We start from the raw sequence: 26,516 nt of genomic DNA on the forward strand, positions 1-26,516 counted from the left end.
AGAACCTCAGTATTGGTTAGCGCAGAACTGAGATTTTGATTTTGCAAGCAAGCCAGGTTCTGCTCGTTTGCCTCTCTCTAAAGTCGTGTAAACAAACACCACCTGCTCAGAAGGAAATCTCCCTGAATAAGAAGGAAAATATTCAGGAGGAATTAAACAAAGTTAAGAAACTTGAAACACTTAGAATTCCTCCCTTCGATGTTATAGCAGGAAGGACTACAGGTAGAAGTGACATTACAGCCATCTCTGTGGTTTCAAATCCTCATTTCCAAAGGTTGATACAGCAAGATGACTTTAAATGTTTGCTCTAGGCGGAAAAGTCTCCGTGTGGCAGTGCATGTGTGTGTTTAACACAAACAAAATTAGGTTAGACTCAGGTCTGCCCCTTTGAGAGCAGAAGAAAATCCCCCAGAGGATTCAATAGTTTGAGACTTTTTACATGTTTATAGACATAAGACTCTCGCCTTTTTTAACTGAACTAGCTCACGATGTGAATTAATGCCACTGAGCATTGGGTTTCGTTCAGGGAAACGGTGACTGCACATGCACTGTAATGTTATTTCCTAAGTATTTTTAGGAGGTCTGCACATAGTGCATTTTTATATTGCAAAGTTTTTATTCAGAGAATGTCTTTTTAGCAGCTATATTTCTGCTTAGGAATTAAATTAGCAATTTTTTGCAGTATATGCTCTGTTTTAAATGTGGAGAGCTGACATCCTCATGTTATCTCCACTGTTAACTGTCAGCAACAGCCTTGGCTTCAGGTTAGAAATGAATTAATGTATTTGCACAGTGCAACCATGGTGGAGAAAGAATTTACTTCTATACCTTGGGAATGGAGATTTTGTTAAAATGCAGTGAACTGCAATGCACAAGAATTCTTCTTGCTGAAATGACTCAATTCCTGAAGGCTTCCCCCCCACCACCACCATTAGAAGGGCATACAATGAACCCCATGCTGAAAAGCAGTCTCTTCCACAACATCATAATACAGATCCCTATTAACAACCATTATTCTTACCTCCAGTGTATTTCATTAAGCCAAAGGCTGTACAATTTTCTTTCCACCAGATCCAATTTAAATCAAAGATATTCCTAGTGGACCAATCTTTTGCAACCATGAATATCAGAAATACAGTCACCTTGATGACTCTGGGAAAATATAGACTGCCCATTCAAACACAACAGGAATGGTGACAAACTAGGCATTCAAGTGGGGAACACTGAAGTTCATTTTTGGAGGTTTCTCATAGAACAAAACAAAATTCTCCCAAGAAAGTAAAATGCAAACTTATAAAAGAAAATTTGAATACACAATGCAGGCAATTAGCAAGAGAAAAATGAAACTTTATGTGTTGTTTTCCCTTCAACAGCCATTCTGACAGCCTTTACATAGGGAAATTAATTTGCGTCAGGCAACAAAGCTTTGATAAAGAATAATCACTGCAGACTCCTACAAGGAGATCAGGGTGAGAGAGCCGGTTGTGAAAATGGAATAAAGTAAGCACATGGGAAGATGTTAAACTATGGGTTTACTTATTTTTAAAAAATAAATACATGTTTTCAGGTGAGGTGCAAGTGTCCAAATCTGAGAACATGAAGACATTGAAGTTACAATGCGGCGTTTACCTACAGACCACCAATGCTACTTGCAGCCTCACAATCAAGCTCTTTTGCACCTTACTTTTTCTTCCCTGAAACACGAATCCTGGAAATGATTCCTACTCTGATAGTGAGAGATGACTGATCCAGCTTCTCCTTAAGTAATGTAGGTTCTTTAAAGAAAAGTCACAGATGTGCTGAAGGCTGCTTTGTTTCCTATGTTGTCTATCAATATAAAAAACCCTACATTTTGAAGGAAAGAAAGCAGAACCCACAATAATCAAGTTATTTGAGTTCCTAGACAGGACACACAAAGGCAGCTTCCCTCTCTCTCCCCACTAACAATCACTGTCAATGAAATGAGGATCCGTTTCATGTACCTGATGTGATGTGCATAATAAACTATGATCCTTAAGAATTGATCTTGCTTATTCCCATGAGGTAGAGAGTAAATATAGAGAATTTCACCAGATACACTGGAGATCTGTTTGTGGCCAAATAGCATTTTGAAAAAATTATCTTTAGAGAGATAACAAGCAGAACCTCCAGCCAAACAATGAGAAAAAAAAATCAACAGCAATCTGTAACAGGGTAACTAAAAACCACAGACAGCCTGGCATAGACTGTAGGAGCCCCCTGCATCTTGTATAAATGGTCTAGAGATCACAGATGTGTCTATTGTAGCACACTCAATGCCTGTCTGGCAATCAGAGGACACCTGTGCCTGAACACACAGAAGAACTCACGGAGCAGTAAAGTTAGTTAACAGGCTGCCATGGAGACCCATGAATCTGTTATTGTGTGCCTGAAAATCAAGTCCGTCCATCCACACTAAACACAATAAATATAATCATGTGGATGACATCAATACTCACCACTTTGGCAGTTTTAGCAGGTGAAGGAGGACCTAAAGAAAACAGAGGAAAATATCTGAATATAAGAAGCAACTTTAATGATTAAAAACCCACTATTTTACATTGAACAGAGCCAATAAGCTCAGCTCTTATTCTTGGCTTGCAACTGATCACTGTACATTCACTCCCCTTGTGAAGGCACAAGGTTTGCTATATGTTCTATAATTCTTTTAAAATTCTCAGTGAATATTTACTTGGCCAACAATATCAACTAGCAGAGGTCCCTTAAACTGCAACTAACAGCACTAAAATGAAACACCACACATTTCTCATGCTGCCAGGGCCTGTGGTTTGAGGATACATACTCCAATTAATGTGCTGAGGCAAGTTAATGAGTTTGGCAAGTAGAACATTATTTACTACCAAAGAAATCTGATTTTTTCCCCTCATTGCTAGTCAAACTGGAAATGGTAACACTAATATTGTGAAGACTTTGGTGTCTTTGCAAATGTTAGGCATGTGTTTTGAGGTGGTTTTCCTGAGGCTGGAAGAAGAGCCTGAAAGGGGCTCTGAAGGGTCACATCTCACCTTGCAAACAAGTTTCTATAATACAGGTCATCACTAACAAGGCTCTGTTATGCTTCCCACAGGGCCAACAATGCTGAATCTCTAGTAGCTTTCTAGATGGAGATATATTAATAAAAAGGAGATGTCAATGTGACAGTTGGCTTGATCTTACAGGCTCTGACCCAAAAACTATTGAAGTCAATGGGAATCCATTTATTTGTTTACTGGGCTTTGGATCAGGCCCTTGCCTATTCTTCTTTCCACATCACGTTAATAGGAATTAGGCAAATGTGTTACTTGTCTCTCTACTTTTAGTGTTTTGTTTGAGCAGTTGGCAGATATGGTTATAGTCACTAGTACTCATGGTCTATTCAGGGTGGTGAGGGTAGAAGGGGGCTTTCAGGATTGGTGACTAAACTGACTACACCAGCACGGTCCACTCTCTCAGCACAGTGTCCTTCTTACCCTTTATGACCACTAGTCAGCATGGAAGAAGCTACAGTTGAACTGAATTCTGCCCTCCCAGCATGCAGAAATGAACACTGGACTTGATTTCTGCCTCTCAGCAGAAAAGATGTAGCTTTATGCTGGTCTCCAGCACACTATCCACAGAGTATTAATAGGTAGTGAGCCTATACCTTACACTAAGCCCTAGAGGGGAAGTGAATGTTGTGTTTGTTTAGTCAGGAAAAGCAAATCAGATCAGCATTTTTCCTCTCAGTGGAATGCTAAAATCTCAACAACACAGCAAGATGGGCATAAACAATGGTATAGGAATGATATTTTACTATGGTTTATCTGCCGCACTGAAAGGTGCTGTCAGGGTGTCCAGAGAAGCGGAGAGAAACAAAAGAGTGAAGTAGATAAAAGTTTCTCAAGATAAAAGAAAAGATGCCCCATTTGCATAGAATACTCACATGAAGAACATTCTAGAGTTCATTCCAATAAAAACATCAGCTGCTCAGAAACAGAGAACAGAGACATCCCTTAGGAGTATGATCTGGAGAAGAGAACTGGGAAGGGGGAATTCTTGGTTCTCTTCCTGACTAAGCTGAATTACTGTGTGACCTTGGATAAATCACTAACTTGTGGGTCTCCGTTTGTTCAGAGACACCAGGGGGCAGAAGGATTAATTTGTTAATGTGTGTAAACAACATTATTATGAATAATTAAGTGTTTTGAGATGCTTGGACAAACTAGGCCATATAAATGCAAAGTATTATTATGGTTACTGCATCTCATATCCTCAAAAAGGGCCAATTATTTTGTGGGCTGAGATTATATAGTGTGCATTAGCAGCAACCGCTGTGGGGGTCTTTGATAAAACAGCCTGTGCCCATTTCCTTTATCTCTGTTGGCAACATAAAGGGTGAGGTAATGTCAGCAAGATATCTTATGGCAGCAAAATGCAATGTACTCAGTACTAAGTCACTATAAGTAATACCAGTATGAATAGTCTCAGGAATCAAACAACAGATATAAAAAAAACAGAAGAATAAACAAGTTGTAGAGGGCACCAATGAGCTCATTAATAACCAGGAAACTGCAGAGAAAGGATCCTGTCTGGCAGCCATCAGACTGAGCCTTCTGGCAAATGCACGCTAATTACCAGTTAGTCTATGGGGAGAGGAGACGTTCTGATCTGCAATGAACAGCAATTAAGAGAGATAAATACACACAAAAAGGAGAACTTTCCAGAGTTCCAGGTGGCAAGGCCAATGTTACCTTAAAGATGCTTCCCTCCAAGACACCTGTGATCACCTTCATAGTATAAGCCAGAGTCTCTGGACCACCCTCAAAAAGAGAAAGAAAAAGCCCTATTCCCTGCTATCTTCAGGTCAGACTGTGGGATGTGCACCTTTGCCCTAATATTTCCTGAAGAGCCAGAACAGACTACATTCAGCAGCAGTCTACAATCAAATCTGCAGTAAAACATAAAACTAATAACATGCTCAATACCAGAGGCATGGTTTACAGCTAGAGCAGGGTAGAGAATTGAGCTGACAGCCCATTTTCTACTTTTTAAAGCTTTGTACAGTAAAGCTTAGATATCACCTTCTAAACACCTTCATATCAGGATAAATTATAATAAAGTTTCATTCCTACCCACCTCCCCTTAAGATAAGAAGTGGGACATTGGCTCCCACTGGAAACTGCTTCAGCACCTCCACCACCTGCAGATGTGTCAAGTTCTGCACATTCTGATGGTAAATCTCTTGGATTACATCCCCCTTCTGAAGGCCAGGGCACCACTGGCTGTCTAAAATCATCTTCACTTTTTGCCCTGTAGGGCTGTCTGCAATTGCAAACCCAAATCCTTTAGGGCCCTTGACCAGAGGAATAGTGATTAGTTCTGGCTGGGAGCCTCCTGGAGTGGATACGGATATCCTCTGTTCCTTTGGGTCCATGGAAGGGCTGTTCAGGCGACCATTAACCAAAATGTGACCCGGTTTCCCATTTTGGTCTAAAATGACTGTTCCAGGTATTAAATCTTGGCTGGTTATGCAGAGATCTCCCTTGGTCATTGGCTGGCCATTGATGATGGGTGTAGCGGTAACAATGTCTACAGCAGGATCTTCGTTGTCGTCAGGAAGCGGGTAACCGCGACACAAAGTCATATTCACATACTGGTTGACAGGAACTAGCTGAAACATCTGAACAACATCTGCATGGGTATGGCCAAGGACACAGCTGCCATTTATGTCTACAATGACATCACCTGTTATAAAAATGAGTTCAACATCATTAAAATCAGAAACTAAACCATATCTACTTTTCAAATATTCTAATCTAAGGCGCAGAATGAAACACTGACCACCCCCTTAGTAACTACAAAGCAAGTTTATGGGCAATTATTTAAGATATTAATGAATAGGGGGTCATGTCATTCCCCTTAGCCATATACTACCAGAAGGCTAAGATTTTTCTCTTAGTTGAAATATAGACTACTAAATTAAAAAGACACTCTTCTAAATATATAAAATGTAATCTGCCAAAGATTTAGAGAATGACACTATATGGGCCTCAGAAAAGGAAACAGTGCATACATTAGTGAAAGTAGCTGTCTTATACTTTAATTCATGTTATACAACAGTCTAAACTCAATCCAGAATGAATCAGATTTTTTTTTTGGTTTCTGTTGGATTGGCTAAACTTAAATTAAGATTCTACACACAGTTCCCTGAGCGCCTCTCTAAATTTTGTATTTTGCTTTTGCTTTGACTGAAAATACATTCTCATCTGTGCATATTAAATAGCAGCAAGTGTTACATCTTGGAAGTCTGTTTCAGCATGTGTACATTTTTGAGCATGGAAATATTTCCAGTGAGTCGTAAGGTAACTCCCTTCTCTTCATGTGCCAATATATATTTATGCCTGTATCTGTACTTTTCACTCCATGCATCGGAAGAAGTGGGTTTTTTACCCATGAAAGCTTATGCCCAAATAAATCGGTTAGTCTTTAAGGTGCCACCGGACAGACTACATGACTACTCCTCCGACACTTAGGCTTCTTTGTCTCCAAAATAATAACTCTTATATAACAATAATTATAATATGTACAGACATACCATTTTTCATATGAAGATGTGAAAGCACTATACAATAATGGTAAGGTACTATCCTCATTTTTACATATTGGGAAAATGAAAGACAAGAAAAGTAGCTTGTCAAGGTCAAAGAACAGGTCAGCAGCAGAGTTACGAATTAGTTATTAAGTTCTTTTGTTATTTGAATTAGTATTAAAGTTAAGTATTAAGTTATTTTCTTACCAGAACAGTAAGAGTGGTTATCCAATACACAGAGGTATGGGAACACATCTTAGTGAAGGCAGTATAAATTATAGGTTCCAGAGACAAATTTAATTAAACCAATGTAACTAATATCCACAATGTGCTTAATTCCTCACATTGTGCAGGGTTTTCTCACCTCTCCTGCCTCCCCATTTGCCCATTCTGTGTTGCTTTATTTATTCCTACTGCTGTTCCGCTGTCAGTTTTAACATTTGGCATTTTACTTTTGGCAGCGACAATTCACAACATAGACCTGGATCCAAATTCGCTCTCAGGCAGAGAAAATGCACTGTTTTTACATTATACGTATACAGGGAGCAGAGACCATTCAATAAATAATGCATCCGATGAAGTGAGCTGTAGCTCACGAAAGCTTAGGCTCAAATAAATTTGTTATTCTCTAAGGTGCCACAAGTACTCCTTTTCTTTTCGCGAATACAGACTAACACGGCTGCTACTCTGAAACATTCAATAAATGACACTGAATAAGTCCTTATGAAGCTGTTTATACAGAAGAGTATATACTTATGTATAGCTATAAAAAGCAGAAGTAGAGCTGAAATAAATGGTTACTTTCCAGGGAGAAGGCCATATATTCAGAAGTATTAATGGAATAAATACCACCACCTATCTATTATATAGCACTTTTCATCAGCAGATCTCAAAGTGCTTTATAAAGGATATCAGTATCATCATCTTAATTTTCAGATAGGGAATATGGGGCACAGAGCAAATGTGATTTTCCCAAGGTCACCCAGCAGGCTAGAGGCAGAGCCGGGAATCGAATTCAGGTCTCCCAAGTCCCAGACCAGTGCTCTAATCACTAGACCACATGCAAGCCATAGGACGTGTTTCATTCAGATAACTTGGTAATTGAATGCATATTGCACTTATATACTGACAAGCTGTTTTATACTTTTTTTAAATTTAAATTAAATGAGAGAGATAGAACTTAAGAAAAATGGAGGAACAAGCAACACAGCTAAGGAAGATTTAAGGCAAATGTTTCCACAGCCCTCTTGTAAGCAATTTAAATATCCAAGAATAATATGCAATGTCACATAAGCCCGCTGTTATGTCATGCATGGTTAAGATAAACCAGAATCCAAAATTAGAAAATCCTGCAAGAATGAAGAGCAGCTGCGACCCATCCCAGCCCCAAACTGGAAAAGGAGAGTAGAAAAAAAAAAAATAATCAAGAATTGAAAGAGCAGATGTTATTAGTCTTGAAGTCACCCCAGTCCTTTAAAATGGTTATTAGTGCATGTGCCTTTGAAAGGAAAAGGCTGTTCCTGAATAATTTTTTTGTTTCTTATGAAGGCCACTCAGGGAATTCGGTTTTTTACTATTATTCATTGTTATTTATTAACCAGGGCTTACAGAAACTGAAAATCAAAACCTACTTCCTTGTGATTTTTTCCTTCATCGGGAGGCTTCGTGGCCAAGGGCTAAGCTGCACGTGTGTACATAGATTTATTGTTATAGGGTCATTTGAGTGTGTGAGGCTGCCGACAACAAATTTTGGTTTTCCTAACAGAAAAGTTGAGCCTTAAGCATTTATGTGGGAACCAACCCTCTTCCTGCTCAATTAAAACATATGTATATATATTTGTACAATTTGTACTTTCCTTTTTCTTTGCAGAAATTATTAAAGAATTTAAGTGGACACTTCAGGATGCAAAGGCCCAGGATTGCTCACGCTACTGAAAGTGCTATCAAAATATCTGACACTGCCAAGCAACTAAAAAAAATGTAAATAGGGCATGTGGCATCCAGTACAATGTCTGCCTGGCAACAGATCAGAAAGACAAGATGGGTAAGGTAGTATCTTTTATTGGACCAACTTCTACTGGTGAAAGACAAGCTGCTGACCTATACAGAGCTCTTTTTCAGGTCTGGGAAAAGTACTCAGAGTGTCAGAACTAAATACAAGGTGGAATCTTAACTAATTAGCCTCTTACAGTTTGTATGGCAACTTCCACCTTCTCTGTGTGTGTTGTATGAGTTGTAACTCTAATGATACCCTGGTTTGGGTTCCAGTGTGGGTGGGAGGTGATAACTAGCAGGGTGCAGTCAGAGGGTTTTTCCTTCCTATATTGACGCAGATTCTCTTGGGGTATTTTGTGATCTACTTCTTTGGTAAAGTGTTCTTGCTTGATGAAGGCGGTTTTAAGGGTGTTAATGTGTGTATCCAGGACTTTCGCCTCAGAGCAAATACTGTGGTATCTAAGTGCCTAGCTATAGATAACAGATTTCTTAGTGTCTCTGGGGTGGTTACAGGATCTGTGAAGGTAAGCTTAGTGATCTTGGGTTTCTTCTATATAGTTGTCTGTAGGGTCCCATTGTTGAAGCTGATTGTGGTATGCAGGAAATTGATGCCGGTGGGGGATTGTTTTAGAGAGAGTTTGATGGATGGGTGGTGGTTCTTGAAGTTGTGGTGGAAATCTATGAGGGAGTGCAGCTCATTGCGCAGAGAATAAAAATACCTTTGATGTATCTCAGGTATATCATTCGTTTCATGATGCATTTGTCCAGAAATTCTTCCTCAAGGTGGTCCATAAAGAGTCTGGAATACTGGGGAGTCATCCTAGTGCCCGTGGCTGTTCTCATGGTTTAGACAAAGTGTTTGTCATTGAAGGTAACATTGTTATGAGTGAAGGATGTGTTATGAGTGAAGGATGAAACAGATGAGTTTGCTGATGTGTTTTGGGTAGATATCAGAGACAGAAAGAGATGCTGTCATTGTGAGGGATGGTGGTGTGTAAGGAGGTGACATCCATAAAGGCAAGCATGGTATTCTGAGGGAGACTGTTAACATTGCAGAGTTCCTGTAGGAAGTAGGGTGTGTCCTGGAGGAAGCTGGCCCTTTTTGTGCTGAGTGGATTGAAGATGGTTTCTATGAGTCCTGATATTCTTTCAGTAAGTGTGCTGTGGCCAGATATGATGGGTCTACCTGGGTTCCCTACTTTGTATTTTGGGAAACACATAGAAGGTCCCTGGGATAGATTTCTGGAGGACGAGGTTGTAGAGTTTCTCCTGGGAGTTGTTTGGGGAAGGATTTGATATCCTTCAGTTCCTGGTGAACTGTAGTGAGGGGTGGTCTTCGAGGTCTGTATAGTAGGTGGTGTCAAAGTTGTTGGCTAGCCTCACGGACAGTCATCACAGTTCAGAGCTATGACGGCACCCTTTTTGTCTGCTGATCTGATCACTATCTGGTGGTTGGATTTCAGGGACTGCATAGCTGTCCTCTCTGCAGTGGAGAGATTGTGGTGGATGTGATCTTTGTTAAGGATTTCAGTGTCAATTTTTTTCCTGAAGCAATCAGTGTAATAATTAAGTGTGTGGTTTCATCCACTTTGGGGTGTCCAGTCAGATGATTCTTTTTTTCTTCTTACTGTTGATGGGGATGTGGTAGGTGAGGGTGGTGTTGTCATTACTATGAAAGAATTCTTTGAGGCGGAGTCAACGAAAGAATTCTTCTAGCTCTCCACGTTAGTATGGTATCAGGTTCTGCGGTAGGGCAGTCATTCAATCACTTGGGGAATACAGATAATTTAGCTCCAGTTGCATAGTCTCAATAAATCGATGATGTTGGGGTTTTGTGTAGTGTCCATGTGGGTCCTGGTGCCATGGTTTTGCCCAGTGTTTGTGTTCTGTGGGTTGTGGAGTTGTTGTAGCTGGTTCGACTCTTTGTTTCTGTGCTGGACAACTGTCACCAGGTTTGGGGTTTTTGTTTGTTGTTGTTTTTTTAATTAATAGTTTTGGGTTTCTTTCATGATCTCCAGGTAGGTTTCCTGATTTTTTCTTTCCAGTCTATGGGAGTATGTGTTGATTTCTTGTTTGAGGTGTCCCTTCTGGAGTACGTGAAGTGCAGGAGACGGTTCCTCAGTTTTTCTGAAGACCTTCTGCAGAGCTGTTCACTATATTTGGAGTTGTATGTAGTGATCAGAGGGTTATAGATAGTGAGCCCTCAGGGGAGGATATTTTGTTTCTTGCGTTTGCTCAGGAAGTAGATGTCGATGTTAAGTTTTGCTTCCTTTTTCTTCATGCTGTGGAGCTTGTATTTCATGGCAATGGACTAAGAACTTTATGATGGCATCAGTATTGCATCATCATGGAGGGGGAAAATATACTTAAATAGAAAGAGTAAGCTATACAAATTCTGTTCCTTTATTAAACTGGAGAGACAGTAACATAACCTACAGCTGTCAGTTCAAGGGATGTGCGCATTAAAGACACGTAAGCACAGACATTCCCTACAAATGCCTGCAGCTTATGAGAACAAGTGCTGTCCACAAAACAGGAAATCCTTGCTAAGTCACTTCAAGCATAGCAGAGCACAGTGTGTGATTTGCTAGAATCACCAACGTTTATTTTTACTGCACATACTGCACAGGAACCACTCTCACTGCAAGTGTTGCCTACATGTGCTTTGAGTGCTTTCTTTATTGGATTCCTTGCCTTAAAAATGCCTGGTAGGAAAAACTGACAGGCAACACATACTGCAGGTGGATTAGCAGCAATGTATGGGACCACTAGAAAGTAAAAGCCACCGAAGTTACACGGATTTTGAAAAAGTTTTGTTAAAGCATAGGCATCACGTCCAACTACCAGCAAAAAACTCTCATCTTATTTATAGCCTTTGAGCTGAAAAATGTTGCTCAGTGATTGACAGAATTTGTGCAATGGAAATGAAACGCAATGTTCCACTAGATCTTATTCTCCAGACAGCAGCAGCAGCATAGAGAAAAGTACACCCCTCTCTTTTTTTGTTTAGAAAAGTGTATTGCCTTTATGGAATCAAAGTAGAGTTGTGAATGATGCATGGACTGAAAAATTCCTACTTATTACACAGAAGGAATAGCTAGTAGCATCCAGTCCCTGCTGTCCTTGCTTCTCCTGTCTTCTCCATACAGAAAGATAAGATGTATAGTTTACACACATCTCAAATACTCAGGACTAAACATCTCACTAACACACTAAGTTTCTAACACTTTTTTTCACAAGTATTTTTTTTATATTTCCTTTTACCTTTGCCTTATTTCTTCCTCCCTTTCACACCAAGGTTGCCACAGAAAGGAGGAGTGAGAGAAGAGAGCACCCACTGTTCTGTGCGTATCAGCATGTCTTCCCAAGCTCTGCTCCCTCTGCAAGATAACCTCCACATCCTTAACACACTTTCCATCTATTTCACATGTTTAAGAAGGGCTGTGAGGTTCAGTCGTTAGAACGGAATCTATCCTTGTCTCTGCCACTGACTCAATGGGTGACTTAGGCCATATGACTCCACCTCTCTGTGACCCACATGTAAGATGAGAACAAAACCACTTAACAGGGGATTTGTAAAGCACATGGAGATCCTTGCAGAAATGGTGCGGCATGAGTGCAAAGGATTATTATAAAGTTTAATTTTTATTTTTATATTTTAATTTTAGGAAATATTTTGAATGATTCTAAGGATCTGGCATACAAACATAGCTGCTGGCAGTGGCACATCAGCAACTTCTGAAACTAGCCCTTAACTTATCACCCTTGCGACGGTCAGTTTGGACAGATGTTGGCTGAATGAGTGGGGTGGGTGTAGCAAAATGGCCCACTGCTCCCAAATCTGGGGAATCCAAAACTACCAGGCACTTCCACCAGTGACAGATAAAGGTACCCTGAACATGGTATGAGTTGCTCTGAATATACTGAATGAGGAGCCTGGGCCTGCGGTTGTGAGTCAGGATAACTATCTGTCCATGTAAAGTTACACTTATGGAAACAATGCGAATACAAGACAATACATTCCATCAGAGAGGCTTACAGAGAATACTTGGTGTCTGTGGTGGTCTAAAGTCCCTAAGGCTGATGATTACAAAGGACTGGCTAACAGATTGTAGAGACAACGATTCAAGAAAGAATGGTGAAGTGGTTTGGGCATGTTGTGCAGATGTCAAAACCTGTACTCTTAGATAATGACAGGTTTCAGAGTAGCAGCCGTGTTAGTCTGTATTTGCAAAAAGAAAAGGAGTACTTGTGGCACCTTAGAGACTAACCAATTTATTGAGCATAAGCTTTCGTGAGCTACAGCTCACTTCATCGGATGCATCAGATGAAGTGAGCTGTAGCTCACGAAAGCTTATGCTCAATTAAATTTGTTAGTCTCTAAGGTGCCACAAGTATTCCTTTTCTTTTTGTACTCTTAGGGAAGCCCTTGACTGCATACCACTTGATGGAAGAAGGAAAAGAGGAGGACAATAGATAACACATAAGAGAACCATTGAAAAGATGTCATTGTCATGGAAACGGACCACAATGGCGCAAGAAACATGGCACTAGTTGTACAGAAATGGAAATACTGGGTTGCCTCTTGTCACAAAGCACAGGAGCAACTAAACTAATCTAATCTAAACAATTCACTGCTCCAATGGAAGGCCAGTTACTTGGTGACTGGAGTTCCTCAAGCCTCTCTTGGCAAGCAAATGAGTTTCAAGCTAGATCATTAAGAAATCTAATCCAGGTTAGAAAACAAAATTACATACTGATACCAACGGAATAGTCACACAAATTATTCATCTTGTAGCAATAATCATTTGTTGAAAAGAACGGAAAACTCAAGAAAGTATCCATATGACTAAATGTGTTTAAAATGGTAAAAACTGTACACTAGACAAAACGTATAAATTTTATCGTATGTGGAAGCTAGACTTTCCAAGAATCCTAAAGAAGACTGTGGTGGTCTATAAAAATCAACATGTACGATGTAATCTGTACATGGCCTACATTAACAGAAATCTAACTGATACCAAATACCAGAGCAGTGATACTCACACCTCAGGGGTTTAGGAGCCACATTAACAATCAGCATTAACCACAAGAACACAGTAGCGTAAATTCATTATTTCATTTACTATAGTACTATAGATTCATATTTAAACAGTATAATGGGGGAAATACATAGTTTTTATATATTATATATATTTATTCTCAGAGCAAAATGACTGACCAAGCATTTTATCAATTACAATTAGTTAATAAGATAGTAAAAACATTCTGATTGGTTAATAATTAAAGCAGTGTGTTTTAATATGTGCTGCAAAGAGCCAATTGCAGCTTGCGAGACTCAGTTGAGTATCACTGTACTAGAGGCAGAATCACAATAGTTTAGCTGTGACTAGGCAACATACATACTAGACTGAGAAGTATACAAAACAGGCCAAATCATCGTAAGAAGCCAGTCCAATATAATGTTAAAACTATTTGAGAAAATCTCTTTACATACTTCTCTAGATTCAGTAACTATTTTAACAAAACTAATTGTCTTTGGAATATTACTACATTGCACACGGCCTCAGCATCAAAACCCTGGAAGCTAAGAAGACTCAAAAGAAAGAAACATTGTAGAACAGTATAATTTCAACCTTTTAAATTCTCAGCCTACCAGCTCCAATTTTATTAGGAACAATTAACCACGATTGGCAGAGGAAACTAAGCTCACGAAACAAATACTGTAAAAAATAACTCACATTATAATTTATGCCATGACAACACCACACATAAGCAGCAAGGTTTAACATTCATACTAACATCACCTTGAGCTAGCTCATTAAGGACTACAATGTAATAAATATTTATTATCCAATTATCCCTCCTCTACTCTGTTTGTTATATTCATTTGTAGAGTCTTATCTTAAATTAGATCATAAGCTTTGGGGGAAATGGACTGCTACTTTCTACATGTGTTGCCCAGCACAATGGAGCTCCAAACAGGAAGTACTGACACAAACAAACAATAAAATGAACACGATAGGTTCAAGGAATCCTTCAAGTGGCCCATTGGTGGAGCTTGACAATAATCTTTTGTAACATGCAGCACAAGATTTGCAATAGACAGAACCACTGAACTCTCACAAATTTCCAAAACATGGATTTGTATTAACTTATTACTTCTTTTCTAATTGAGGGTTTTAGACACTGCATAATATTTTCCCCACTCTGATAAACAACAGCTTCAGGTAAAAAGAACGTTTCAAAAAGAATGTCTGCAGGTGGAGTCATCTAATTCCCCATGGCCCATCAACTGCTTCCCTCTCTTTTGGCCAAGCTTGAAATGGAGAAATGCTACTTCACCTGGTGCAATTTTCCCATCCTGCGCAGCAGGTCCGTCTTTCAGCACATTCTTCACCTGGAGGAACTCATCAGGTCTGTCTCCACCAATGATTGTGAAACCAAATCCCATAGTGCTTTTCTTCAATGATGTCCGTAAGAGGGCTCCTGTAAGTTGGGTTGGATCTCTGGTGAAGAGTGACTTCTCTGGTTCTGCACCTAAAGAGAAGTCAACACATTTAGTCTGGATAAGAGAAGACTGAGGGGGGACATGATAACAGTTTTCAAGTATGTAAAAGGCTGTTACAAGGAGGAGGGAGAAAAATTGTTTTTCTTAACCTCTGAGAATAGGACAAGAAGCAATGGGCTTAAATTCCAGTAACGGAAGTTTAGGCTGGACATTGGGAAAAACTTCCTAACTATCCGGATGGTTAAGCACCGGAATAAATTGCCTAGGGAGGTTGTGGAATCCCCATCACTGGAGATTTTTTAAGAGCAGGTTAGACAAACACCTGTCAGGAATGGTCTAGATAATACTTAGTCCTGCCATGAGGCAGGGGACTGGACTAGATGATCTCTCAAGGTCCCTTCCAGTCCTATGATTCTATGATCTGTCATCATCAGCAATTCTGCTAAGAAATGACCCATAAGTAAGTCCAGATAGTTTAACAAGGTAAGAAAAAAGGGTGGTTGAAAATACTCAATTTACATGACTGTGAATACACATAAGGTTGCAAAACAGGATGGGGCAAGAGGAAATTTTTGAACATTTAACCAAAACCAACAACAACTTCTGAAATTATGGAAGAGTGGAAAACAGGCACCTTTTCACTGTAAAAATCAAATGACAGTTTTGAAAGGACTAAAGGTTGAAAGTAGGTATGGTTATAACCCACTGTGAGGGTTAGTGTCTGTACTCAGTTTGAAAAAAATTGGCTTTGATTTGACAATGTTAGGAGCATTTGAAAACTGTGTTGGAGCATGCATATTCCTTAGTAAGTGTTCAGGCATGCATTCAGATGTGTTGTGTGCATATACACCACAAGAGTGCATTAAAACAGCTTTATAATGCTTTACATGCACAAAGCACTTTACAAAGGGTAGTTAATCCCTGCAACACCACTGTGAAATAGGTCGCTAGGCCACTGATATTATCCACATTTAACTGATGGGCTAAGGGAACCGACAGGTGAAAAGACTTTCCCAGGCCATAAAGCAGAGCAGCAGCAGAGCTGGAACTAGAACTATCATGTCTCCATTCCCAGTTCCCTTGATTCTGTGCTCTAATCTCTTAACAAGGCCCAATTCAAAACTGGTAAGAGCCAGAAGCCTAACAGGGCAGTGCGGCTGCTTCACCCCCACCCTCTGACTGGCTCTCCCAACTCCCTTGCTGGCTAACCAAATGGAATGTTCAAGCTGCTGATGACTACCAGCATTAGAATGGTTTAAGCTGCTTAAGCAACTTTAAGGTCTTAGATCAGTTTCAACTGCAAAAAACATTCCAAACCCCCCACAATTTCTTTGGGGGGGGGGGGGAGGCTACAAATGGTCTGGCCAGGGGACAGGAAACACTAATATTGCCTTAAGGAATTAATAGTACATACACACTCAGATATGAAGATGCATACTCAACTTGCAATAGTCAGACATTAGTTGAGCTTTGACCAACTGCAGCCTGTTAAGGCTATATGTGCATAGTTTACTAATGATGGTGACAGACACAAGCTGACCTAAGCTGACTGCTGTCTGCTACAGAACCAGTAACTTGTTCTGAAAAAGCTACAGAATTAAATACAATAAACTAAATTAAAGCAACATTTTCAAGGTTTCATAAATAAACATTCAAAATGCCAGAAATGTGAAAATGCTGATTAAAATTGTTCTTTTCAACTTAACTTCTGGACTCCCTATACTCCATAAACTAAAGCACGTTAATTTAGTCCAAGTTTTCATCTCAATAGAAGTCAGGAAAAAATGACTTATTTGGGATCACACTGAACATTTAACCTAATGGGAAAAACACAAAATGAAGATCTACTTGAAATAAAATACCCAGAAAACTTCTTTTTTGAGACTGCTCTTCATTCATAAAGATACTGCAGCTAATAGTGAAAAACAGCTACTGAAAGTACCTGGTTTTGAAGGGCCAACATCAGTCTGTCCTAGCTGTTTTTTTCTCTTGGCTTCCAATACTGGATTTTCAAACTGGGTTTTCTGGTTAATGTGACTGAAAATATACAAACACGTTAGAATTTCAGGGTAAAAAGCTTTATTCCAATTTCATGGGGAAATCAACTACAGGTGGTTTTAGTTCAAATATTATTTTGCTTTATCTTAGATAAACACCAAGGAGCAATGAACACTAAGATAATATTACAATCAATATGGATAACAGTGACTTTTTTATCCAGACACTTTGATTTACTTTTTAAAGCCACTGAGGCTTTCAGTGCCTGTAAGATGCTGATAGAAGCAAAGTGAATCATGTTCTGGCTCTTCAGGAGCCTTAATAATAATGTGTTTCAGCAAAGAGACACGCTGTTCAGTAAATTCCATTCTCTTTTACAAAATTTGTGACTTGGCTCCATTTTAAAGTGACATGCAACGTTATTAGTGAAGAGTTCCAATCATCAAATCACAGAAAGTGGCTAAGCCATCATTCAAGGCTTCTTGAAAGTACAGGAGGTTTGTTTGTCTTTAGATAGGCTGAACCCATGCTCAAACCTGCTCATAAAGACGGAAGATTGGCATCCATTTTGTTCTCCATTAACTACGTGAACATTAAGCGCTCCACACAGTTAGAAAAAATGTATATGCAATCTCAGCACTGCATACCTGCCTTCCCCTTGTTTCAGTTGCAGATTGCAATTCTTGAAAAGATGAAAAAGCTCAGAACTCAGATTTTGAGGAATATGGTTATGGGGTATATAATTTCATTAAGAGTGCTTGATTAATATACTTCCTGTAATTCTAGTGAGGGAGGAATGGAGGTGTGACACTGCACCTCATATTCATCACAGTGATGATTATATATATATATGATATGATATGATTATGGCATAATTATGAATCTTTTTGTACAAGATGGGTCACATGAGGTGTCATTGGAAAAGTTATGATTTGCCAAATATGATTATCCTATTTCTGTACATGTATCAATTTTGTATCTGAAGTTATGAATATTGACAATGTATTTGTATTTCAAATGTGCTTACTCTAGGTAAGACCCACAACTAGTCTTTCAGGTACAACAATGGTTCATCAACAAGGACAATGGACCATGGAAGAGCTTAGCCTTCCTGTGAACATTTCAGCCAGCCAATGAGTAATGGCTGCTATGACTCAGCAAGACATGCAAGGGCATGTGACCAGGCCACATGACACTGAACTCCATTTTGGTACCTGTATTTTTCCACAAACTAGGCTGGGAACTTAGCTTTGAAAAAAGGGCTCCAGCCATATGGAAAAACTATATAAGGTGGGGAGTGACATCATCTCAGGGCCTCACTCCCCACACAAGGGAACACCTGGAAACACCTGAGGAACAAAGACTGAACTGGGGTAAGTGCTGGTCACAGGCTAAAGGGATTTCTAGCCTGTGTATGGAAACTTGGTGGACTGCTTGTATCAGTCAGGGTGAGAAATTGCTAATTCAAATCCTATCTAGTATATCAGGCTTAGTTTGCAGTTTTTTATTTATTTGCTAGGTAATCTGTTTGCTGTTTGATCTGCTTGCTGTCATTATAATCACTTAATAACTTTTTGTAGTTAATAAACTTGTTTTATGTTAACCAGTGTGTCTTTAAGTGAAGTGTCTGGGAAAATCTCAGCTTGGTTAACACAGGCTTGTTGTGCATATCTTTCGCACATCAACGGGAAAGCGAACTGTATTAATGAGCTTGCACTGTACAGATCCCTGTGCAGTGCAAGATGGTATAATACTAAGTTTATCCTCCAGCGAGGGTGCAAGGCTGGGGAGCTAGGAAATTTGCTGTTTTGTTTTGTCTGTCCTTGAGGGGCTTAGGTACAGCACTCAGGGAGCTCAGTTGGGGGTGTGATGCAATCTGCTGTCATGCTGGGTGATGACAAGGCCTGGAGAGGCTGGCTGAATCACCAGCAGAGCAGTGTGAGAGGGACGACCCAGCTGAATGGTTAGGGGAGCCAGTAGTTTCACCTGCTTCCAGACTGTACCCTGGGAGCGACAACCCGCCACAGGGGCGCGTTCCATTAATTGTATTCCTGAAAAGAATCAAAACTTTTTTCCTAATTAAAATCTGTAATAATAAATTACGTGTTGAAAAATTATGAACTTCACTATTATGTTAAAGCAGACACTGCCAGGTAATGTAAACTGTAAAATCAGATGTTCCAAAAATAAGGGGCAGTCGTATTAAACAACTAAATTTTACTACTCATGAAAATGTTACACTGAAAAAAACAAATATTTTAAATATTTTAAATGCCAACTTTCCCCTGTAGCACTGGAATGCACAAAGCTCGAGTTTGACTAGTGCAGGAGCCTAGAAAGTCAGACCAGTCTAATCTATCCAAAGCTGAAAGAAATGTAGTAAATAAACACCATAAAAATGAAAAACAAATGAGATTTTGTCTGGATTTTCAAAGAAGCATAAGGGATGCAAATTCAGTGGGATTTGGGCACCTAACTCCCTCAGACTCCTTTGAAAATCCTAGGCTTTATGTGCTTTCAGTTTTAATAAATTACAGTCCATATTGTCTTTGATTATGCACCAACGGTTCCCATATGCATTTATCAGGGGACAGAATGTGCCCTTTAGGACTTACTAAACAAGTACGTACTTACCCACTGAAGTCAATTGAATAGATTTTTTATTTAAATGTACTGATTCATGTTGACCAACATCAGAGCTGAATATGGGCTCTTCTTCACCTAGCCTAATTGCTATACTGTGGTTTTTGTCTACTGTGGTTTGCCAGAAAACAGTAAACTTATCTAACCTGTTTTGACACTCATTTAATCACAGTTTTTATGAGCAGGACATATGTTTTACCTTAAAGGCTTTATTTCATTAGGTAGTCATTATTACTTGCATTACCTATACTCCTCATATATTTCTGCAGAGGGAGTATCTAAATCCAATTACTTTCTTTAAAAAACAAACTAGAAAAAAAGGTGATTGAATCTTTATACAAGGTATAGCATAAAAAATAAAGTATACAGTAATACCATTAAAAAAAGCCATCGAAGATTTTATCCTCGAAGTCTCGATGCCCCCTGAGATATGGGTCAGTATTCTCATACAATTTTAAAAATGGTTAGTTGCAGCTGAGGGCAACTGCGCCTCAATTCCCCCTCTGTGGTCCTGCAAGGGACCTATTCTTAGGGTTTCAGCGCCACAGCTGTTGCCTCTCTTGAGCAGACACATCTCTCCCTCTCTCCTGGGTACTTCTGGGCTACATAGCTCCATGGCTACACTGCAAATTCCCCCGCAAAGTCATACTGACTAAGCCAACCAGCTTTCCTTTTCTCCTTAGAGGTAGTAAACAGCATAATTGCCACAAAGCTCTTTCTAAGGAAACGCTTTTGCCTTAAGAATAAATGTATTACAGAGAGAACATTAACAACAATAAAAGAACCTACAAGCATGCAAATAAGCTTACTCGCGAGATCTCCCTGACTCCAAGTGCTCTGGCCAATGAACAGTCCACAAGTTCATAACTCCATTTGCTCAGAACAAGAACACTCATGAACCTGAGAGTTACTCCTTTACGCAATTTGGGTCTTTTGACCCTGGAAATAGGTCATTTGTAGACAAAGATCACCTCCGCATGGAGAAGCTTCAAACGGGGTGGAAGTGGGCATTTGCATTCCCCCAGGAAACCTACTCAACTAACAAGTTAATACTTGTCCTAGCATTGTTTAAAAGAATGCTTCAAAGCTCATAACACTTCCCAAGGTTTACATTAGTCATGTCTCCTAGACAAATTACATACAATCCCACTCTAAAACAAACAGTTGCATTTTTAACACAATGAGCTTTTAAGATACTTAAATTTAATTCAATAAGGCTTATCCAAGATACTGCAGAAAATGGCCATAACTGTCAGTTACAATCTATAAAAAGTTCTCTGGATATACTGAAACACAGAGGTTGTGAGACTTGATTGAGGTCACACAATGAGGCAGTGGCAGAATTAGAACAGAACCCAGAAGTAACCCATCAGTCCCACTGCAGCAGATTTCCAATGCTAAACACACTGCGTATCCAGTCTTAAACAGACAATGTCAACACATTTTGTAAACAGTGCTTGGAAGATGAAATGACTGACTTCCTGCTAAATTTTTGTTCCAATGAAGCAAGGAAGAAGCAAATTATCTCTCTTTTGATCCAATCTTATACTGGTAAGATCCAATCTTATACTGGTCCCGTGAGAGATATCATTGGAAAGGTTATGATTTACTGAATGCAATTATCCAGTTTGTATGCCTGTATCATTTCTGTATCTGAAGCTAGGGAAGAAGATATCTGGTTTAACAAGTAACTGCTCTGCAGAGCAACTATTCAGGTACCAGACCTTTACCTCCATCAGTCAACTCACTGCAGATTACTGTGCTGGTGATGCAAAACTTCAACAGTCTGGGAACCAAGCCACAGTCTCCACAGTGCACCCATCTCTGCTCATCTGTACCCTGAGTACAGTCTGTATTTTGAAAATCTAATAAATTACTCAACCGTAAAGTATGCCTGCCCTAGGAAATGTCTTACATCATCACAGTTCTTTGCTGTTAAAGATCACTGAGCACTTTCATGACTTTTTCCATTGGGGTAGAGCACTGTAGGAACTGTTGCAACTTGCTCTTGTATGTTCTGCTTTGGTTGGGACTGAATATCCCAGGGATTTGCACTAGGGAACAAGCCCTTTCCCTTTGGATACACTGGTATGAATATGGACAAAGTTACAGTGACTATAAGTCACTGCCATACAAGACTTGCTGTGTGCTGTGACTTGTATGTGCTTTTTGTTCAGCTCCATTTTAGCAAACATTCCCATCACAAGTGGCAATAATTGGCAGCCATACTGGTAATCTCTTAAGAGAGCCTACTGTAGTGTTCCTCCAACCTGGAGTACACCAAACTAATTCAGGAGGGTATGGAGCAGAGGAGAGGATCAGTGCAAGTGGGGCAAGCTGCAGGACCCAGATCTACCCCTCCACTGTGCTGCTGCAGATGCAAGGAATATCACCCACCTCCCTACTTCCTCCTGTTGTGACTGTTAATACAGCAGGCTGTAGGAGCAGCTCACATTAGCAATCCAACAGAACAAGCTTCTCTTCTCTGTTCCCTTGGAATTCAGATCAACACTGACACCAGTTGATGCTGCCCAAGCACTCACTGCAAGCTTCAAGTTTAAATTTAATTTGTGTTTGGTTCTGAAATCTAAGCACAAATAATTTTGATAGTCTTCAAAAGAACACACACCAGACAATGAGAACAACTGGACCTCCTGCTAAATGAAACGTGGTGTTGAATGGGAAGAAAAATTCAGCATCCACAGCAAAATCTGTTAAAGTCTGTTTTTTACCAGTATTCTATTGGGAAAACATTTATCTCATTTGCCATAAATTCCACATTATGTCATGTATGCAGGAATCAGTTAACCAGTTGTGTTCTAACGGGAGGACACAGAAAAGAAAGGTACATAATGCAAAGCATCACAGTTCCAGTCACCCCTGCAAAGCTGCAGCCTCAAGAAACAAAACCGGGGGGTGGGGGAAGAATACAGGGTTGCTGGGTTAATCCAGCTCTCTGCAAGAAAGGGGGAATAAATGAAACCAATTTAAGAAGAATAAAAAGAACCAAGCCAACGTGAATCCACAGTTCTGTGCTTTAAATATGAATCACCACACCTGTGGAGCCAGTTTTGAGAAGAAAAATAAAAGAAGGCTGAAGAGAGCTGGCAGGTACCAGGCTCTGGGAGAAAAAACAGCAACAGAATCCAGGGCAATCAGCCTAAAGAACATACTAAAATGCATCCGATGAAGTGAGCTGTAGCTCACAAAAGCTTATGCTCAAATAAATTGGTTAGTCTCTAAGGTGCCACAATTCCTCCTTTTCTTTTTACTAAAATGACTCCGAGCTTGGAGATGTTGAACTGGATCCTCAACATCCTGTACAGAGACAGTGGGTGAGTACAACAAAATGTAAAGAAATAAAATAAAATTGTACTATTGTGGCTGGGGGAGGAAATATAGCAATGGCCATTTTGGAAAGCTCAGACAAACAGAGGGGGAGTGCGGTAGCAGTCATCTTGAAAGAGGCACAACAAGCAAGAAGAAAAGAGAAAATCTAGATGTTTGGGAAAAGAAAGAAATCCTCCAATAAAGATCTCTTCCCCTCCCCACCCAAAAACAAAACAGTAATTTTCCTGGCAACAAACAAATTAACGGAGGCAGGTGGAGATGCACCAGTCACTGAGGCTGACCTAAAGGACCTGCTGTAAGAAATCAAAAAGATGAATAAGGAGAGGAGAGGAGAGAAGAGTTCCAGGCTTACAATAAAAATACAAAAATGAAATTAATGGGAAAATATTAGATGTAGAAGCAGGATTAAATGACCAATTGGACAGCATTATTAATCTAACTGAAAAAATTGAAACAACTGGAAAAAAGAGGAAAACACAGAATTAAAGCTGGAGGACATGGAAAACAGAATACAAGAATTACATAAGGATTGAATATATTCCAGAGGAGACTGAAGGGAAAAATCTGTTGGGCACACGGACAATAGTTTCCATGACATATTAAAACTGGGCAATATTTATCACATTCATATTTGGAGAGCTCACAGATCCCTTTCCCCCAGGCCTCCAGCAGGTTCCAGATTAAAAAACGTGATTGTCTTCTCTCTACCACTACCACAACAAGGATAAAATTCTCAGGGCAATGAGGGAGAGAGCTGACCCACTGATGATTCTTAACCAGCCCGTACAAATTTTCCCAGATCTGGTAACCTCAACCTTTAGAAAGCAAAGAGAACTATACCAGGTGACTACACTTCTTAGATAGAACAATGTACAATACAAATGAGGGTTCTCATTTAGACTGTCCTTTAAATGGAAGGACTGATGTGTCTAACTCAGATCCAAAAAAAGGGGAACAGATACTTACAAAAATGGAAATGGTTAAATCAGTTCCAGAACAATCTGAATGGGATCAAAGGCTTTCCCAGAAATCACTGGGAATCAGTGACATCATAGAGAACCTGAACAGCTCAAAAAGATACATTGTCAAGACAAAAGGACAGATTATGAGAGCAGAATAAACTGTCCAGATCCAGAACAACAAAATTAGTATATGTAATATTACAATAATAATGGATATTCTATCCATGTGGTTATAATGACAAAAGGAATATATGGAATGGAAGCTGGGCTGGGCAGCACCCAGGATAGTGTATGTGGATACAGCACGCCTAATGGGTATAACATTATAGTTAATTTACATTGATTAATAACAAAAGTTAATAATAAAATAGGAGACTCAGATCACCCCGGTGAAGTAAGTTTGACTATAGAGTTATCATAAACATTCTAAAATGTATATTGGTTGGAGAAGGGTCATCAACAGTGGAAAATTTTAAGAATATGTGAACTCATTGATGGTATAATAATCTCATAATGCCTAGTGTTATAAAGATGTTTGATCAGATTAGATAAGGCTTGGTTCTTAAGAAACACACACACACACACACGTCCGTATAAACAGAAGACACTTCCCCACACACCCCAGCACAGAAATAATATGCTGATAGAGGAATTAACCAAAGGCCAGGCTCCCAAAGCTACAAGGGACCAGGTGGCCATGGGGGAATGCATAAGGACGGAAACAGGATAAGAGAACAAAAACAGATATTAAATATTGTTGTGTGTCTTAATAGAAAACATTATATTAATAAAAACAGGGCTCAATGAAAAAATGTACAGCAAGTCAGATTCAAGATCACGGTACAACAATACAGGTTTTAAAAAAGAAAAAGCAATATATGTGAGAGTTTTAAAATTACTGGTGTGTTTAACATGAACTCTTTCTAAAATGTTCTATCTAAAGAAGAGATGCAAATATAATAGAGACCTAGCATCTAGCTGGTGGGGGGGGGAAGGGGTTGCACATCTCACTGATTTTAGCAAAGGGTAATATACTGGGCGACAGCATAGAATCATAGAATATCAGGGTTGGAAGGGACCCCAGAAGGTCATCTAGTCCAACCCCCTGCTCGAAGCAGGACCAATTCCCAGTTAAATCATCCCAGCCAGGGCTTTGTCAAGCCTGACCTTAAAAACCTCTAAGGAAGGAGATTCTACCACCTCCCTAGGTAACACATTCCAGTGTTTCACCACCCTCATAGTGAAAAAGTTTTTCCTAATATCCAATCTAAACCTCCCCCACTGCAACTTGAGACCATTACTCCTCGTTCTGTCATCTGCTACCACTGAGAACAGTCTAGAGCCATCCTCTTTGGAACCCCCTTTCAGGTAGTTGAAAGCAGCTATCAAATCCCCCCTCATTCTTCTCTTCTGCAGGCTAAACAATCCCAGCTCCTTCAGCCTCTCCTCATAAGTCATGTGTTCTAGACCCCTAATCATTTTTGTTGCCCTTAGATGGACTCTCTCCAATTTATCCACATCCTTCTTGTAGTGTGGGGCCCAAAACTGGACACAGTACTCCAGATGAGGCCTCACCAAAGTCGAATAGAGGGGGACGATCACGTCCCTCGATCTGCTCGCTATGCCCCTGCTTATACATCCCAAAATGCCACTGGCCTTCTTGGCAACAAGGGCACACTGCTGACTCATATCCAGCTTCTCATCCACTGCCACCCCAGGTCCTTTTCCGCAGAACTGCTGCCTAGCCATTCGGCCCCTAGTCTGTAGCGGTGCATTGGATTCTTCCATCCTAAGTGCAGGACCCTGCACTTAAGTAAGCCGGTCTGGGCCCGTAAACCATGCTGGACCAGAACTGCTTCCCCAGGCCGGCGATTTAGAGGGCCCGGGACTCCCTGCAGCGGTCCGAGCCCCGGGACCTTTAAATCACCATCCGAGCCCTGCTACTGGAGCCCTGGGGTAGTGGCAGCAGGGCTCGAGCGGTGATTTAAAGGGCCAGGGGTTCCAGCCACTGCAGGGAGCCTCGGGCCCTTTAAATCGCCGCCCAAACCCGGCTGCCGGGGGTGATTTAAAGGACCCAGGGCTTTAAAGGGCCCGCCTCTCCTGGTTGAGACCATGATCCTTTAAATTGCCCCTGAGCTCCCAGCCACCACTGCAGCTGGTAGCTCTGGGGGTGATTTAAAGGGCCCAAGGCTCCCAGGCACCGCTACCACAGCTGGAGCCCTGGGGCCTTTAAACCTTGGTTTAAAGGCTCGGGTATTTAAAGGGCCCACCTCTTCTGGTTGAGGCCACGCCCCGCCCCCACTCAGGACTCTGGTGTACTGGTAAGTCCTTTAAGTTACTTTCACCCCTGCACAGAAGGCATTCAGGAGAAGCAAGTGCAAATGTGTTGCATTATTTAGAAAAATGAGGATCTGACGGCTGACTGGTGGGAGATGAATCCAGGCATCAGGAACTTTAAACACTGTTCTGC

General features: G+C 40.2%; 1 protein-coding gene across 8 annotated transcripts in view; it reads right to left on the bottom strand.

Annotated features, from left to right (window-relative positions):
* MAGI3 (membrane associated guanylate kinase, WW and PDZ domain containing 3) overlaps positions 1–26,516 on the bottom strand; it is a 211,910-nt gene that overhangs the window by 44,915 nt on the left and 140,479 nt on the right. For all 8 annotated transcript variants that reach the window (XM_073319477.2, XM_073319471.2, XM_073319470.2 and 5 more), the window contains 4 exons: positions 17,035–17,129; positions 14,927–15,121; positions 5,134–5,742; positions 2,478–2,509 (listed from right to left, as the gene is read on the bottom strand). In XM_073319477.2, the coding sequence (XP_073175578.1) occupies positions 2,478–2,509; positions 5,134–5,742; positions 14,927–15,121; positions 17,035–17,129 (931 nt within the window). The remainder of the gene's footprint in view (positions 1–2,477; positions 2,510–5,133; positions 5,743–14,926; positions 15,122–17,034; positions 17,130–26,516) is intronic.

This window comes from Lepidochelys kempii, chromosome 21, assembly GCF_965140285.1.
Source record: "Lepidochelys kempii isolate rLepKem1 chromosome 21, rLepKem1.hap1, whole genome shotgun sequence".
Classification (NCBI taxonomy): domain Eukaryota; kingdom Metazoa; phylum Chordata; order Testudines; family Cheloniidae; genus Lepidochelys; species Lepidochelys kempii.